Below are 19754 nucleotides of genomic sequence, written 5' to 3' on the forward strand. Positions count from 1 at the left end.
AAGTAGCAAATAGCAGCATGAAACAAGTTGTTGGCTTGTTGATTATTTTAATGTAAATTTTTGTGAAAGACTCCACGTCACCTGAGAGTTAAATAATAAATGTGAGCCTGTAAGGTAGAGTTGAATTAATATGCAAAATCTTGTAATTATTTCTTGCTAACTTTTAGAGATTAGAATTTAAAACCAGAAACATATCTTCTAAAAAAAAAAAAAAAAAAGGCTATTCTGTGTGTGGGGGGGAACAAACATATATTTAATACATAGTGTGGAGTAATCCATTTTAAATCTTACAGGCACTATCTCACTGCTTTAATACTTATTTTAACATTTCTGAATGGGATCTTTAGGGGTTAACACGTTTCAATATGTAAATTTTTTAAAGGCTGCCTCCTTTACATATGCTTTTGAATTTCTTAAATCAGATCCACACTAGCTGAGCCTCCAGCATTTTAAAAGGTAGAATTAGACACTGAACTTTGTATTTTGCACAACCAAACACAGTGCTCAGGACCTCTCATTGGATTTGCAGTGAAGTTTGGATACCTCTAATAGGTGCTAAAGCACCCTGGACTTTATCCGAGCACTTACCAAGCTATTATGTAAATACTGGTTTTATTATCTCACTCTACTCAGAGGGCAAGTGTCTCTCAGTTTTGTTATTTTTTCACCCCCAATACTTGGCAATGTGTATGCTCACTAAACATCCATTGAATAAGTCAATGATCAAACTAATGAATTATTGAGCAATAGTCCTGCAAAAAAGAAACACTGCAAGAGACTTGAAATTAAAATAGTCTTGAAGTCTCTTTCAGATCTTGGCATGGTACCTTCTTTCAGGGAAGGAGGCAAAATTACAAAGGAGCGGAGTTTTGTCCTTATAGGAAAATATATTCCTTAAAACTTTTTTCAAAAATTATTTTGCTATGAAACTTAGAACATATACACATACATAAAATGCGATAGAGAAATATACTTACAGTTTAACATGTATGTAGAAAGTGAATGCTTATGTTTAGGACCCAGGTCAAAAATCACAACATTGCTAGGACCCCAGAAGCACTCTCCCTACCCTCCCAACTCACTTGCTGTGACACCTGCTAGTCACCAGCCACCCCTTCTCTCCTCTAGAAAACAAGGTTACCACTATCTTAATGTTTACAGGATTTTTTTTGTTTTGTTTTATCATGCATGTTCAAATTCCTAAATTACATAGTTGAACTTAATTGCTTTAAATAGTGAGGTTCCACGGTTCATCAAGATTAGGTTACTGTTTAAAATTCTCAAGAATATTTCACATCTAGTAAGCAAACAAAGGAATGCATACAGATTGCCAGATAACCAAAAACATGCCTTTTCTTCTATCACACAAAGATAAAACAAAGTTTTACAAAGACTGGCCATTCTCTTGAAATTTGGAAAAAGAACCATACAGTAAAAATAATTTCATAGCAACATGTTTATTTAAGCCCTAGCTAAGTTTTCATTTACAAGCAAATATTTTCAGGGGAAAAAAATCATGTAAGACAATATTTTCAAATGTTATACCATCCACATAAAAATTAAACTTGCAGAATTTACAAATTAATATTCTAGGCAGACGGAAATATTATACATCCTTTTGCAAAATCCAATCAACAGCTTTTAAAAATTCATACAGGCACAACACAAGATAGTCTCTCTATACAATCTACCTATTTACATAGCTTTTCCCACCACAGATGATAATAGTTCTCACCATAGCTACCAAGGTTTGCAAACATAGTGTATTTAAAATATATTTAGCAGCATATAAAAAAATTAGATAAAAGGGAAGGAAATACTACTATTAAATAAAAACAAAATTAAATGGTGATAATAGAAACAACTCCATAGGAAAATAGATCAAAATATATTTCTGTTAGGACATCAACAACGTTTCCCATCACAGAATATATGCACAGCACTGAAAACAAAAAAGAAAAGAAAAAAAAAAAAACCCAACAATTTAACAGCATTTTAGTCCTGAGCACAGAATATAGTAGAGCTGCAAAACTTTGGTCAATACAAGTAAATGCCAACATTTAACACAAACTGTTTACCCTTCTCTATTAGTAGATTAAGATCAATTCCACCTTATGAAAATTCATCAATAATATTTTCATATCTTATTTTTGTCCATTACATTAAAAGAGCTTTGAAATTTGGGAACTCTCTACAGACTGATAAAAATACCTGACAAGCAAACCACAATCTGACTAACATTTTCAATATGTTTAAATACATAAATCACTTGAATAAACTATATGAATGAGTTAACAGTGGGTTGCATTGTATGCCAGGTGTGTTTTCTGACTGTCACAAAAGCAGATGTCTTGTAATTCAAATAATTTGAAGGTGTGTTTTATAGATAGGCACAAAAATTCAGCTACAATAAAAGTGCGAATAAAGCAATATATCAATTGTAGGATATATATCTATTGGTTGATCTTAAAACTAAGCACACAAGATAGTACACAATTTTATTAGAATATAATTTATAGTCAGCAGTTGAATTCAGATATATTTTCCAGTTAATCCCATTCATACGCTTTGCCTAATAAGTGCAGGAAATTTTCCATAAAGAATAAAGAGTATCATCACAGCATTGTTTACAACTTATCTTCACTCATGTTTAATTACTGGCAGTATCTTCCCCCAGATCTCCTGAGTCAGAGATCTGACCATCTTGCAAATTGCGAGCCTTCCAAATTCTCACAGTTCGATCACTACAAAAAAATAAATAACATGGATATATGAACAAATGCAGAAAGATAAAGAAATAGCTCTTATAATTACTTATCATGGAAATATTTTCTACATAGGTCTTCAAGAAATGCAAGTACAAATATGCATTGTCTCATTTATATAGCAAACACATACCTTAATAATGATAACAGCTTATATTATCAAGGACTTACTATGAACCAGGCATTGTTACCAGGTGCCCTTTACCTATGTTAACATACATTTAATTCACTTTAATTACCATTAGCAATAGCTACTGCTATAATCCCCTTTTTATTGAAGAGCTAATTGAGGCCCAGAACACAAGTAAGTGACACAGCTGAGATGTGAATCCAGGCAGTCTGGCTCCAGAGTCTTATCTCTTTAACACTGGATCTGCACTCATTATTTCAAAGAACAGCATGTGATCTGACATAGTGTCAGAAGTCTTCAGGCAAAACAGCCTGCAGGTCACAGTGAGGCTTCTAGGCAGGGAGAAAGCAGGGGCAGGATTTCTAGGGAGTTAGTGAATATGGCAAAGTCACGAAGAAATATCTTTAGGTAAACTCAGCAAACAAGCCTACAGAAAAAGCAACAGGCTATTGAGAAGTGAACTAATACTCCACCTGGCACAGAATGTAGAAGATTAAAAGGAATTCTGATGCCCCGTAAATATACACAGTTATTATTAATTGAAATTTAAATTTTTTATAAAAAGTATTTCTGAGAAAACATGTTTCTGTTGCCCTCACAGGTGAATACTGTCATGAGACAATCACATTTCTTAACATATCTCTCATGGCTTACAGAAATGTTTCTTTTTCCAATTTCCTGATTAACCCAAAGTAAAAATAATAAGAGTTTCAATGGAATTTAATAGTTTAAATGCACTTCAGAGATTATGTATTCCATCCCAAGGGAAAAAGGTTTAGTGGAGTGCCAATGTAACACAGCAAAGGTTTTCTAGAACCCAGGCTTTCTAGATTTTAATCAGTTATCTTCTCACCATCCCACACAGCACACATACATTGATAACAGCAATGGAATATTTTCATTTATCCACCCATTCAAGCATTGCATTTATTCATTTAACCATTTACTCAACAAATATTTACTGAGAACCTGCTACATTCCAAGTATGCTTGGGATATTCTTTCCTTCCTTCCTTCCTTCTTCTTTTTCTCCTTCCTTCCTTCCTTCCTTCCTTCCTTCCTTCCTTCCTTCCTTCCTTCCTTCCTTCCTTCCTTCCTTTCTTTCTTTCTTTTCTTGACAAAATCTCACTCTGTTGCCAGGTTGGAATGCAGTGGCACGATCTCAGCTCCTCTGCGCAACCTCCGCCTCCTGGGTTCAAGCGATTATCCTGCCTCAGCCTCCTGAGCAGCTGGGACTACAGGCATATGCCACTATGCCTAGCTAATTTTTTTGCATTTTTAGTACAGACGGGGTTTCACCATGTTGGCCAGTCTTGATCTCTTGACCTCCTGATCCACCTGCCTCAGCCTCCCAAAAGTGCTGGGATTACAGGCATGAGCAACTGCACCCACCCTGGGATATGATTTTTTTTTTTTTTTAAAGCATTCTAAGTGCTTGGGATATGCCTTTTTTTTTTTTTTTAAACAGAGTCTTGTTCTGTCACCTAGGCTGGAGTGCAGTGACTCGATCTCTGCTCACTGCAAGCTCTGCCTCCCGGGTTCACACCATTCTCCGGCCTCAGCCTCTCGAGTAACTGGGACTACAGGTGCCTGCCACCACGCCCAGCTAATTTTTTTGTATTTTTAGCAGAGACGTGTTAGCCAGGATGGTCTCGATCTCCTGACCTCGTGATCCGCCCGCCTCGCCCTCCCAAAGTGCTGGGATTACAGGCGTGAACCACTGCGCCTTGCCAGGATATGCTGCTTTAAAAAAACAAAAATAAAATTTAAAAGCTCAAACCTTTTGCCTTTGTAGATCATGTATTCTAGCAAAAGGAGACAGACAATAAATCATAATAAATGATTAAACTATAGAGTATATTAGAAGGTGATTAGTGCCACAGGGGTAAAAAAAAAAGGAGAAAACAGCCAAGGGGACCAGGAGTGCTAGGCGATAGGAGAGATTACAATTTTAAATAAAATGGCCAGGATACTTTTACTGAGGAAGAAAGACTTGCAGGGTCAGAACATTTGAGAGAAAAACATTCCAGGCCAAAAGAGCAGCTAGGGCAAATGCCCTCAGGCAGGAGTGGCTTTGGAATGTTCAAGGACCAGCAAAGAGGTTATTGGGGTTGCAAGAAAAGGATAAGCCAGAGGGTACCAGATGATATGGCAAGGGTGAAAACAGATGTTCAGAGGGCAAGATCAAGTATGGACTCAACTCTAAGTGAAATGGAGGACGACTGTAGGGTTTTGAATAGAGAAGGAATATGATCTAACTTATGCTTTTAAAGGATCATTCTAGATTTTGTGTTGAGTGTAGACTACATATGAGCAAAGGACTTTGTTTAGAAGGCTATTATAGTAATCCAAGAGCTCATGGTGATTAAGTCTGGTGAAGAAGTAGAGGATGTGGTAAGAAGTGGTTAGATTCTAGACATAATTTAAAGGTAGAACTAACAGGACTTGGTGATGGATTAGATATGAAGTACAAAAGAAGGGGAGGAATGAAAGGTTCTGTCCTGAGCACAGAAATGTCAGGGAAGCCATCAACTGTGATGGAGAAGGTTGTAGAATGAGTAGGTTTCTTGAAAAGGTTAGGAGTTCAATTTTGGATATGTTAAGTTTGAGATGATTAAATTTCCACTACTAGCCATGGTTAACTCCCCTATTGTAAACAAAGAGAAAACTTGACAAAATTTATGGAGCAGCTGTTTTCAGACATTGGGCAACAGGCAATGCGAGGCTGTGATCCTGGAGAAAAGGGAAACAAAGAAGATACTGTGTGATAGCCCCGGCTGTCTGCCTGGAAGCATTTTGCATACCACAGCAAAGGGAGAGGAAACCCAAGAAGAGAATCACAGGAGAACTTATTTGAAGAGACAGAAAACAAAATCCAGGAAGTAGAGAAGAGGAGAGATCTATGCAGAGAAAGAACTCTACAAATCTACATGGGGTCTCCTAAAGTCTTTGACTGAATGTTAAGTTGCACATGAGTAGAGTGCAACGATAAGGTCAGACAACAAACAGCTACCAGGGAGCTATATATTGAAAACCTCCCAGAGTTCATAGAGGGCTATGAGATGTTCAATTTCTGACCAGGTATAGTAGAGAGATACCACTGAACACCTGGTATCTTCAGTAGAATTGCAGGAAGAGTTAAACTTTCATAGGACAGCCAACTAACCCCAGAGTAATGGCTACTCTAGACCTACCTAACAAAGGTTAAAAACAAGTGTTAAAAACTTAAAACTGAACCACAAGTAATCCAATTGCCTGATAAACAAAGCCTGATACTCCTTAAAGGAATACAAAGTACAACAAAATTGAGATACTCAAAATATTACAATGTCTAACATTTAATAAAATATTACTTGACATGAAAAGCAGCAGAAGACAATGACACCAGTAATTAAGAGAAAAATCAATGATATCAGATCCATAAATGACAGGTATGATGAAATTATCTATGTAAGTTATAAAGTGCCTCAGTTTTCCTACTTGTAAAATAGAGATTATAATAATAATACTTAACTTCTAGAGTTATTCTAAGGACTAAATGAGTTAATGTCTGCAAAGCACTTAGAACAATGCCTCGCACATAGTAAGCACTATATAAATATTTGTTAAATAACAAATAAGTAGAACTAATTTTTTAAAAGTCCTTCTGATTTTCTTGGTTATTTTCCTGTGATTTTGAAAACATGTAGTAGACATATTTGCATGTGATATACACTGAGTAAGCTGAGAAAAAGTTTAGCTCTTCATCTGCACAGCAAAAGAAACTATCAATAGAGTAAACAGAGAACTTACAGAATGGGAGACAATATTTGCAAACTATGAATCTGACAAAGATCTAATATCCAGCATCTTAAGAACTTAAACAAATTTACAAGGAAAAAAACAATCAACCCATTTAAAAGTGGGAAAGGGACATGAACAGACCCTTTTCTAAGGAATACATAGATGCTGCTAACTAGAATATGAAAAAAAGCTCAACATTATTAGAGAAATGCAAATCAAAACCACAATGATACACCATCTCACACCAGTCAAAAAGGCTACTATTAAAAAGTCAAAAATAACAGATGTCGACAAGGTTGTAGAAAAAGGGAACACTTATATACTGGTTAGTGGGCGTATAAATCAGTTCAACCATTGTGGAAAGCAATGTGGCAATTCCTGAAAGAGCTAAAAACAGAACTACAATTTGACTCAGCAATCTCATTACTGGGTGTATACCAGAGAAATATAAATCATTCTACCATAAAGATACATGTACACAAATGTTCATAACAGCACTATTCACAATAGCAAAGACATGGAATCAACCTAAACACCCATCAATGACAGATTGGATAAAGAAAATGTGGTACATATATACCATGGAATACTATGCAGCCATAAAAATAAATGAGATCACATATTTTGTGGGTACATGGATGGAGCTGGAGACCATTATCCTTAGCAAACAAATGAAGAAACAGAGAACCAAATACCACATGTTCTCTCTTATAAATGGAAGCTAAATGATGAGAACTCATAGACACAAAAAAGGCAACAACAGACACTGGGGCCTACTTGAGGGTGAAGGGTGGCAGGAGGGAGAGGAGTAGAAAAAAATAACTATTGGGTACTGGGCTTAGCACATGGGTGATGAAATAATCTGAACCACAAACACTGGTGACACAAGTTTACCCATATAAAAAACCTGCACATGTACCCCTGAACCTAAAATAAAAGTTTAAAAAAAAAAAAGTTTAGCTCTTCAAAACTGAGACCATATCCTGGAAGATAAGTAAGTATAATTATATTACATGCTGATCCCCAGGACTCACTGATACACAATAGTAAGTTTTGTATTGGGTGTCCCACAGTCAATGTGAGATACAGCCGGTAAATTTTCAAGGACACAAAAAGTTTCCAAGGAAGTAAGCAAAAGTGGTGACTTTTCAGAAAGTAATGCATCTTGGAAATAGCATCGATGAAGCATCAAAGGTAAGCACTTTAGAAAAACAAAATAAATCGGCTCTGATGCACCTTCAAGATGAAAGTAAATCTAAATGAAAAGAGAAATTCAATGGAAACTGCACAAATGCAAAGAAATGACACAGAAATAAAGGCTTCAAAATAAAATCAGGGTATTCATGCATTTGGGACACCTTGAATAAAGTCAGTGCTCAAATTAAATAGATATAAATGGTACACAAACAAAATTGGGAGGTGTTTTAGATAGATATTCACAAGAAATTACATTTTATTTGAATGAGACCTATACTTCACATTATATAATACATACACTTTTCCTTTTCAAAGTACATATATGTGTACTATATATAATGTCATTTATATATATAAACTGTCATTTTACGGTCACAACATCTTTCTACCTCCTTCAAGTATCTTAAATGTCACTTTTTCCATGAGGCCTTCACTGACCACCCTATTTTGTAACCCTGCCCTAGGAAAATCCCATCCCCTTTCTCTCTTTTATTTTTCACCATTGCACTTGTCACCATCTAACACATTCTACTTAATGTATTTTCCATTTCTTCTCATAAGAATATAGACTGGGTTTGGAATCTGTTTTGCTCACTGCTCTGTTTCCAGGAGTCTGGAACAATTCCCAGCACTTAGGAGATTCACTGTGAATGAACAAATGAGTCAATCAATCCAGTCATCCACAAGTGGGTGGAAGCAGATGTTATTACTACGTACTTATACTTTAAAGGGAGGAGGAAGCAGAGAGAGTTTTTAAATAATTTGTTCCAAATATGAAGAATGGCAAATTTGTTGCCTTTCTGAAAATAAAAATCTTTAGAAATTAGTCATTATTTTCTAAAAGTCAAAACCATCAAGGAAACATGTGACAGCTCACTTCCTAAAATAAACAGAGTGCTATACAGGAGTAACAGTATTGTCATGTAACCTGGGGTGCCTAAATTCAGTGCCCACAGTGTACATCAGAAAATATAAGTAAGACATCTTAAAACAGACATTAGAATGATTATAAGGATTTTGCATATTCAATGTTTCTAGATATTTACAACATATGTATTAAATCCGAACAAAAGCAACCAATATAGAGAAAAATCATATAAGAAAACTTACTCAGCTGCAGTAAAAATGTGGGTGGAATTAACACATATGGCATTGATAGGACTATCATGACCTTTCATCTCTCCAACTGGCATAAAAGTATCCATGTTCCAGACTTTCAAAATGCCCCCTCTGCAGCCACTGAGCAAAACTGGGTGGTCTGGCACTACTCCCAGGGCACAGACCCAATCCTTATGTGCATTTGGAACTTGCTAAAAGAAAAAAAATGAAATCAGTAGCTTAAGGAGAGCTTCCAAACTGACATTTTCACATGAAAATAAACTGAAAAACATTTTATTGCAAAACTTAATATTCAGAATTGCCTGAATAAAGTTTACTTTCTATGCAATCACTCTTAGTGATTTAAAGAAATAAATGGGTAATTTGCTTCCCAACTTGCCTCACTAATTTTCATCATTGTTATCAGCATTTAAGGGCTATAATCTACAGAATGTAAAAGATCCTGAAAGTATATAGAATTTTCGAGCATCATATCCTCTTCATGGGCAGTAAATATCTTACCTTTCTCCAAAATGTATTAAATAAAGCAAGTTTGAAAACTGCAACCTGATATGTGGATTATAAGGACTGGCTCATAATATCACTAGTTTAAACTTTCAATAGAGAATATAGAGGCCTGAAGATTTCTGCAGAAGACCAGAGGTAATCTATATATTTTATGATGAGTAAACAATAATTACAAGATTAGACTATATGACTATACTTCATGCATAAATGTATTTATATGCAAAATATAAAATTATAATCATGACTGTATGTTTATTTTTAAAAAGCTTTTTAATGTAACACTGTATATGCATCTATTGCCAAGTTTTTCCTATTAATATTTATGTTTGTTTGTTTGGTTTTCATCTGCTGATTACAAGCAGGAAAGTGGAAGCAACTACTACATATACATACCCACATATACGTATATATAAGGAAAAACTTGAAATTGAAAAGAATTTAATCTGTTAACTACTTTCTTTTCCAGAGAATTAGGAAAAGACACCAATATTTGAATTTATTCAACCCAATTATCACTTTGTAGGAAATGAGAGAACCACCACCCTTAGATGCATGAAAATGCTCTTATAGATAAGGAATTATTTATATCACTCTTGACTTTAGCTAAAATTGGAACTCTTTGGAATATGTGTACATAAAACAAAAGCAAAACAAAATGACAAACTGCAACTGCACTACTCCCAGGCTGATTTTATTTAATAAACACATGCATGGAGCAACCCTAGATCTTTCAACTCTTATCAGCATCTCTTCTCTTATCTAGCAGGTATTATTCAATGTTGAATGTTTCCCTTCTCCCAGTGAAGAACTCTGGGGAGGATGAAATATTCTTTAAGAAAAAGGCCTGATTAATATTATCCATAAATGATAAAAATCAACATAGAACCTCTTCAAGTTCTTCTACAGGCTACAGGATCATGTTGAAATGCCCACTCTAAACCATGAAAAGGTTCTGCATTACCTGAAGAAGGTCTTTTTGAGTTAAGTCCCATTTCTTGATTCCATTATCTCTAGACCCGCTAAATAGGTTATCCCCTTGAATGGTTAGTGCTTCTATGCCATCATAATGAGGGGGTTCAAAATTGTGGGTGGGACTCACAGTACCAAGAGCTCCTTCTGTAACATCAAACATCTAGAAAGGTAGAAACAAAGCAGTTATCCTATTTAACTTGCAAACAAACGCAAATATTTGTACAGTCCTAGAAACACATACACATGTATGTTAATCAGATATGACTTGTTTTGTTACCTACTGTTTCTGGTTTGTTAAATTTTTTCTTTTTACTTATTTTATTTATTATTTTGAGATGAGGTCTCACTATGTTTCCCAGGCTGGAGTATAGTGCTTATTCACAGGTGCAATCATACTGCACAGCTGCTTTAACTTCAGGCTCAAGTGATCCTCTTACCTCAACCTCCCAAGTAGCTGGGATTACAGGCATGCATCATGGCCCCAGATCTTAATTATTGTTTTGTTTTGTTATTTGTTGTTATGGAAGTTTTATTAAGTTAATTAAGTTAACCTGACAGGAATGACAACTGAGGATAAACCTGTGCCCTTTTTTTAACACTACTTTCACTTGCATGTTACATGCTTTGTGTCTGTAGGCTTTTAAGAGAGGAAACCAGGGAGGGCACCCAAGAGGGCTGAATAGGAACAGCTCCAGCCTCCAGCTCCCAGTGTGAGTGACACAGAAGATGGGTGATTCCTGCATTTTCAACTGAGGTACCAGGTTCATCTCACTGGGGCGTGTCGGACAGTTGGTGCTGGTCCGTGGGTGCAGCCCGAACAGCGAGAGCTGAAGCAGGGTGAGGCATCGCCTCACCTGGGAAGCACAAGGGGGAAGGGAATTCCTTTTCCTAGCCAAACGAAATTGAGACACACAACACCTGGAAAATCAAGTAACTCCCACCCTAATACTGTGCTTTACCAAGGGTCTTAGCAAATGGCACACCAGGAGATTATATCCCACACCTGGCCCAGAGGGTTCCACGCCCACGGAGCCTCCCTCATTGCTTGCACAGCAGTCTGAGATCTAACTGCAAGGTGGCAGCCAGGCTGGGGGAGGGGTGCTCGCCATTGCTGAGGCTTAAGTAGGTAAACAAAGCCACCTGGAAGCTCGAATTGGGTGAAGCCCACCACAGCTCAAGGAGGCTGGCCTGCCTCTGTAGACTCCTCCTCTGGGGACAGGGCATAGCTAAACAAAAAGCAGCAGAAACCTCGGCAGAGGTAAATACCCCTGTCTGACAGCTTTGAAGAGAGCAGTGGATCTCCCAGCATGGAGGTTGAGATCTGAGAACAGACAGACTGCCTGCTCAAGTGGGTCCCTGACCCCTGAGTAGCCTAACTGAGAAGACATCCCCCACTAGGAGCAGATCAACACCTCACATCTCACACGGCAGGGTACACCCCTGAGACGAAGCTTCCAGAGAAAGAATCAGACAGCAACATTCACTATTCAGCAATATTCTATCTTCTGCAGCCTCTGCTGCTGATACCCACGCAAACAGGGTCTGGAGTGGACCTCAAGCAAACTCCAACAGACCTCCAGCTGAGGGTCCTGACTGTTAGAAGGAAAACTAAAAAACAGAAAGGACATCCACACGAAAACCCCATCAGTACGTCACCATCATCAAAAACCAAAGGCAGATAAAGCCACAAAGATGGGGAAAAAGCAGTGTAGAAAAGATGGAAATTCAAAAAATAAGAGCGCATCTACCTCTCCAAAGGAACGCAGCTCATCACCAGCAATGGAACAAAGCGGGAGAGTGAATGACTTTGACGAGTTGAGAGAAGAAGGCTTCAGTTGATCAAACTTCTCAGAGCTAAAGGAGGAACTACGTAACCAGTGCAAAGAAACTAAAAACCTTGAAAAAAGAACGGATGAATGAATAACTGGATAATCAATATAGAGAAGACCTTAAAAGAACTGATAGAGATGAAAACCATAACATGAGAACTACGTGACAAATGGACAAGCTTCAATAACCGACTCAATCAACTGGAAGAAAGAGTATCAGCGACTGAAGATCAAATGAATGAAATGAAGCGAGAAGAGAAGACTAAAGAAAAAAGAGGAAAAAGAAATGAACATAGCCTCCAAGAAATATAGGATTATGTGAAAAGACCAAATCTACGTCTGATTGGTGTGCCTGAAAGTGATGGGGAAAATGAAACCAAGTGGGAAAACACTCTGCAGGATATCATCCAGCAGAACTTCCTCAACCTAGTAAGGCAGGCCAACATTCAAATTCAGGAAATACAGAGAATGCCACAAAGATACTCCTCGAGGAGAGCAACTCCAAGACACACAATTGTCAGATTCATCAAAGTTGAAATGAAGGAAAAAATCTTAAGGGCAGCCAGAGAGAAAGGTCGGGTTACCCACAAAGGGAAACCTATCAGACTAACAGCAGATTTCTCAGCAGAAACTCTACAAGCCAGAAGAGAGTGGGGGCCAATATTCAACATTCTTAAAGAAAAAAATTTTCAACCCAGAATTTCATATCCAGCCAAACTAAGTTTCATAACTGAAGGAGAAATAAAATCCTTTACAGATAAGCAAATGCTTAGAGATTTTGTCACCACCAGGCCTGCCCTACAAGAGATCCTGAAGGAAGCACTAAACACGGAAAGGAACAACAGGTACCAGCCATTGCAAAAACATGTCAAAATGTAAAGTCCATTGATGCTAGGAAGAAACTGCATCAACTAGCGAGCAAAATAACCAGCTAACATCATAATGACAGGATAAAGTTCACATATAATAATATTAACCTTAAATGTGAATGGACTAAATGATCCAAATAAAAGACACAGACTGGCAAACTGGATAAAGAGTCAAGACCCATCAGTTGGCTGTATTCAGGAGACCCATCTCACATGCAGAGACACACATAGACTCAAAATAAATGGATGGAGGAAGATCTACCAAGCAAATGGAAAACAAAAAAAAGCAAGGGTTGCAATCCTAGTCTCTGATAAAACAGACTTTAAACCATCAAAGATCAAAAGAGACAAAGAAGGCCATCATATAATGGTAAAGGGATCAATTCATCAGGAAGAGCTAACTATCCTAAATATATATGCACCCAATACAGGAACACCCAGATTCATAAAGCAAGTCCTTAGAGACTTACAAAGAGACTTAGACTCCCATACAATAATAATGGGAGACTTTAACTCCCCACTGTCAACATTAGACAGATCAATGAGACAGAAAGTTAACAAGGATATCCAGGAATTGAACTCATCTCTGCAGCAAGCAGACCTAATAGACATCTATAGAACTCTCAAACGCAAAGCAACAGAATATACATTCTTCTCAGCACCACATCGCACTTATTCCAAAATTGACCACATAGTTGGAAGTAAAGCACTCCTCAGCAAATGTAAAAGAAAAGAAATTATAACAAACTATCTCTCAGACCACAGTGCAATCAAACTAGAACTCAGGATTAAGAAACTCAATCAAAACCGCTCAACTACATGGAAACTGAACAACCTGCTCCTGAATGACTACTGGGTACATAACAAAATGAAGGCAGAAATAAAGATGTTCTTTGTAACCAATGAGAACAAAGATACAACATACTAGAATCTCTGGGACACATTTAAAGTAGTGTGTAGAGGGAAATTTATAGCACTAAATGCCCACAAGAGAAAGCAGGAAAGATCTAAAATTGACATCCTAACATCACAATCAAAAGAACTAGAGAAGCAAGAGCAAACCCATTCAAAAGCTAGCAGAAGGCAAGAAATAACTAAGATCAGAGCAGAACTGAAGGAGATAGAGACACAAAAAACCCTCCAAAAAATCAATGAATCCAGGAGCTGGTTTTTTGAAAAGATCAACAAAATTGATAGACCGCTAGCAAGACTAATAAAGAAGAAAAGAGAGAAGAATCAAATAGACGCAATAAAAAATGATAAAGGGGATATCACCACCGACCCCACAGAAATACAAACTGCCATCAGAGAATACTATAAACACCTCTATGCAAATAAACTGGAAAACCTAGAAGAAATGGATAATTTCCAGGACACTTACACTCTTCCAAGACTAAACCAGGAAGAAGTTGAATCCCTGAATAGACGAATAGCAGGCTCTGAAATTGAGGCAATAATTAATAGCCTACTAACCAAAAAAAGTCCAAGACCAGAAGGATTCACAACCGAATTCTACCAGAGGTACAAGGAGGAGTTGGTACCATTCCTTCTGAAACTATTCCAATCAATAGAAAAAGAGGGAATCCTCCCTAACTCATTTTATGAGGCCAACATCACCTGATACCAAAGCTTGACAGAGATACAACAAAAAAAGAGAATTTTAGACCAATATCCCTGATGAACATCGATGCAAAAATCCTCGTTAAAATACTGGCAAACCGAATCCAGCAGCACATGAAAAAGCTTATCCACCATAATCAAGTGGGCTTCATCCCTGGGATGCAAAGCTGGTTCAACATAAGCAAATCAATAAACATAATCCAACATATAAACAGAACCAAAGACAAAAACCACAGGATTATCTCAATAGATGCAGAAAAGGCCTTTGACAAAATTCAACAGCCCTTCATGCTAAAAACTCTCAATAAATTCGGTATTGATGGAACGTACCTCAAAATAATAAGAGCTATTTATGACAAACCCATACCCAATATCATACTGAATGGGCAAAAACTGGAAGCATTCCCTTTGAAAACTGGCACAAGACAGGGATGCCCTCTCTCACCACTCCTATTCAACATAGTGTTGGAAGTTCTGGCTAGGGCAATCAGGCAAGAGAAAGAAATCAAGGGTACTCAGATAGCAAAAGAAGAAGTCAAATTGTCCTTCTTTGCAGATGACATGATTGTATATTTAGAAAACCCCATTGTTTCAGCCCAAAATCTCCTTAAGCTGATAAGAAACTTCAGCAAAGTCTCAGGATACAAAATAAATGTGCAAAAATTACAAGCATTCTTATACACCAGTAACAGACAAACAGAGAGCCAAATCATGAATGAACTCCCATTCACAATAGCTTCAAAGAGAATAAAATACCTAGGAATCCAACTTACAAGGGATGTAAAGAACCCCTTCAAGGAGAACTACAAACCACTGCTCAGTGAAATAAAAGAGGACACAAAGAAATGGAAGAACATACCACGCTCATGGATAGGAAGAATCAATATTGTGAAAATGGCCATACTGCCCAAGGTAATTTACAGATTCAATGCCATCCCCATTAAGCTTCCAATGACTTTCTTCACAGATTTGGAAAAAACTGCTTTAAAGTTCATAAGGAACCAAAAAAGACCCTGCATTGCCAAGGCAATCCTAAGCCAAAAGAACAAAGCTGGAGGCATCATGCTACCTGACTTCAAACTACACTACAAGGCTACAGTAACCAAAACAGCATGGTACTGGTACCAAAACAGAGATATAGACCAATGGAACAGAACAGAGCCCTCAGAAATAATACCACACATCTACAGCCATCTGATCTTTGACAAATCTGACAAAAACAAGAAATGGGGAAAGGATTCCCTATTTAATAAATGGTGCTGGGAAAAGTGGCTAACCGTAAGTAGAAAGCTGAAACTGGATCCTTTCCTTACTCCTTATATGAAAATTAATTCAAGATGGATTAGAGACTTAAATGTTAGACCTAAAACCATAAAACCCCTAGAAGAAAACCTAGGTAATACCATTCAGGACATAGGCATGGGCAAGGACTTCATGTCTAAAACACCAAAAGCAACGGCAACAAAAGCCAAAATTGACAAATGGGATCTAATTAAACTAAAGAGCTTCTGCACAGCAAAAGAAACTACCATCAGAGTGAACAGGCAACCTACAGAATGGGAGAAAATTTTTGCAGTCTACTCATCTGACAAAGGGCTAATATCCAGAACCTACAAAGAACTCAATCAAATTTACAAGAAAAAACCACCTCATCAAAAAGTGGGCAAAGGATATGAACAGACACTTCTCAAAAGAAGACATTCATACAGCCAACAGACACATGAAAATATGCTCATCATCACTGGCCATGAGAGAAATGCAAATCCAAACCACAATGAGATACCATCTCACACCAGTTAGAATGGCAATCATTAAAAAATCAGGAAACAACAGGTACTGGAGAGAATGTGGAGAAATAGGAACACTTTTACACTGTTGGTAGGATTGTAAACTAGTTCAACCATTGTGGAAAACAGTGTGGTGATTCCTCAAGGATCTAGAACTAGAAATACCATTTGACCCAGCCATTCCATTACTGGGGATATACCCAAAGGATTATAAGTCATGCTGCTATAAAGACACATATACACGTATATTTATTGGTGGCACTATTCACAATAGCAAAGACTTGGAATCAACCCAAATGTCCATCAGTGACAGACTGGATTAAGAAAATGTGGCACATATACACCATGGAATACTATGCAGCCATAAAAAAGGATGAGTTCGTGTCCTTTGTAGAGACATAGATGCAGCTGGAAACTGTCATTCTCAGCAAACTATCGCAAGAATAGAAAACCAAATACCGCATGTTCTCACTCATAGGTGGGAATTGAACAATGAGATCACCTGGACACAGGAAGGGGATCATCACACACCGGGTCCTATTGTGGGGAGCGGGTAGGGGAAGGGATAGCATTAGGAGATATACCTAATGTAAGTGACGAGTTAACGGGTGCAGCACACCAACATGGCACATGTATACATATGTAACAAACCTGCATGTTGCGCACATGTACCCTAGAACATAAAGAATAATAATAATAATAAAATGCCCTTGGCGGCTTCTTGGCTTGCACCAAGTCTAATTTAAAAACAGCACAAACATGAAGAGACTGTCTTATATAATGCTCTGTTATGCCTCACACCACCATGAAGAAGTTGTTACAAATGGTACACACAGCTATAAAATACTCCACATATGCCTGCTTGGGACACATAGCTAAGAATATTACTCACTTCAGAGTACAATGGAGGGAGGCAGTTTAATATTGTTAAACATCTGAATGGAATTTCAAATAGATCTGAGTTCAAGTCCTGGGCAAGTTGCTTAAATGCTTTGGACTTCAGTTTTCTTTTTACAAAATGGGCTCATGGATCCTACCTACCCAATAGTTGCTGGAGATGCTGATAAGCTTAAGTGATGAGATGCATGAAAAGTACTTGGCACATAGTAAATGCTCAATAAATAAAGAATGTTCTCTATGAAAAAAAAAAGAAAGGAAACCATATTTTTTTATGTATAACTGCACAAATGATATGTTTAATAATAAAAATATTACATATAAATCCAGGTGAAATTCAATAAAAAATATGGTTATTATTTAATGACTATTAGGTAACTTTGCAGTCCCGGAGGTCATCTCCAATTCCCCAAAGCTGCTGTTCAAAACCTTTTCACCTTCCTCAGTTGCCCTCATCTCTCTTGGCCCATAATCTTGTGCCTTCCTGAAAAGGCTAGTGTAATAAAAAATAAACTTTTTAGACACTCTCTTCCATTCTAAAGGTTTCTTTTTATCTTCAAACTTCTTCTTACCCTTCCCTTCTTTATCAGAAGCTAAAGTATACTTACTTATCTTCAGTGTTCACATCTATGATCTAACTCCCCCTACCACCTTCATCAATTGCCACCACTTCAGTTTTCTCCTCACTCATTCCCTCTCCACTAAGCCCAATTCCTAAGTACATAAATATGTTCATGTCTCTAGGATATAAAATCTTCCTTTCTTAACTATTCTATTTTCAAGTCATTAACCCATTTCTCATATCTTAATCAAAGTTTCTAGAATGAGTACTTACATTCTTCCTACCTCTCTTTCTTACCTTCTTCCTATTGGTTCTCACAGATATTCCCCAAGGCTGAGTTCCCAGTCAACTTCTCTCCACCTTGGCCACATCATCAACTCTTGACTCCTCGAACATCTGGTTCTCTTTGAATGGCTCCCAAACCTACATCTCTAGTCACAACTTAAACTCTAGACTTGAATTTCTAATGGCCTTCTAGCCATGTGAATTTCCTTTATTAGTATTTCATTTAGCATTTAAATTTAACATTTTTAGAATCAAACTATGCATCTTTCCTTACCTTACCTGCTAATTTCAAAAAATTCTGAAGATCGTAATATTTTCAAGATAAAAGATCTTGACAATAAGACTCATGTATGAGTTGGAAGACTGAGCTAAAAGAGCTTTAAAATTGTTTCCAACCTTTCTTCTATGAAAAATGAGAACGCATGATTGAATAATAAGATGGTAAAACCACTAACTATGACTGAGGAAAAGATTAAAAAGAAAAAGCAAAGACTAGAAAGGAAAAAAGAAAATTAAGAGAAAGAGGACCTAGATGAATCTGAATACTTCAAAATTATCACTTAATAGACAAATATAATTCAGAAAGTCTCTTATACATACTTTGATGTAATGATCCTTGGAGCCAGTGATGATTAGATCTTGTCCATTGGAAATCTGATCCACAGTAAGGCACATAACAGGGCCTAGGTGTCCTGTTAACTTTCCTGTAGACTGAAACCTTTAAAAATAAAGAAAAATGGTCTTATTTAAAAATATTTCTTATGGGACTAAGCCTCAACATAGACAATCTACATTCTTTCATAAAATAGTTCACTTTCTTTTCTTTTTATATGTTTAGAGATGGGGTCTTGGGCTGGGTGCAGTGGCTTATGCCTGTAATCCCAGCACTTTGGGAGGCCAAGGCGGGCAGACCACCTGAGGCCAGGAGTTTGAGACCAGCCTGGCCAACATGGTGAAACCCTGTCTCTACTAAAAATACAAAAATTAGCTGATGTGGTGGCGGGTGCCTGTAATCCCAACTACTTAGGAGGCTGAGGCAGGAGAATCGCTTGAACCTGGGAGGGGGAGGTTGCAGTGAGCTGAGATTGCGCCACTGCACTCCAGCCTGGGTGACAGAGCAAGAATCCATCTCAAGGAAAAAAAAAAAAAAAAAAGATGGGGTTCCGTTATGTTGCCAGGCTGAAGTGCGGTGGCTATTCACAGGCATGATCATGGCGCACTGCAGTCTCAATCTCCTGGCCTCAAGCAATCCTCCTCCCACCTCAGCTTCCCCAGTAGCTGGGACTTACAGGTGTGCATCACCAGCTTTTTTTTTCTTTCTTTCTTTCTTTCTTTTTTTTTGTTTATTGTACTTTCAGTTCTAGGGTACATGTGCACAATGTGCACGTTTCTTACATATGTATACATGTGTCATGTTGGTGTGCTGCATCCAT

The 19754-nt window shown here is 37.4% G+C and overlaps 1 protein-coding gene across 4 annotated transcripts in view; it reads right to left on the minus strand.

Moving 5' to 3' along the window:
* Window positions 1-1438: 1438 nt before the first annotated feature.
* KIF21A (kinesin family member 21A) overlaps window positions 1439-19754 on the minus strand; it is a 157531-nt gene continuing 139215 nt past the window's right edge. For all 4 annotated transcript variants that reach the window (XM_025403121.1, XM_025403120.1, XM_025403119.1 and 1 more), the window contains 4 exons: window positions 18922-19039; window positions 10462-10632; window positions 8985-9184; window positions 1439-2744 (listed from right to left, as the gene is read on the minus strand). In XM_025403121.1, coding sequence (XP_025258906.1) covers window positions 2651-2744; window positions 8985-9184; window positions 10462-10632; window positions 18922-19039 — 583 coding nt within the window. In that variant the 3' untranslated portion in view covers window positions 1439-2650. The remainder of the gene's footprint in view (window positions 2745-8984; window positions 9185-10461; window positions 10633-18921; window positions 19040-19754) is intronic.

This window comes from Theropithecus gelada, chromosome 11, assembly GCF_003255815.1.
Source record: "Theropithecus gelada isolate Dixy chromosome 11, Tgel_1.0, whole genome shotgun sequence".
Lineage (NCBI taxonomy): Eukaryota > Metazoa > Chordata > Mammalia > Primates > Cercopithecidae > Theropithecus > Theropithecus gelada.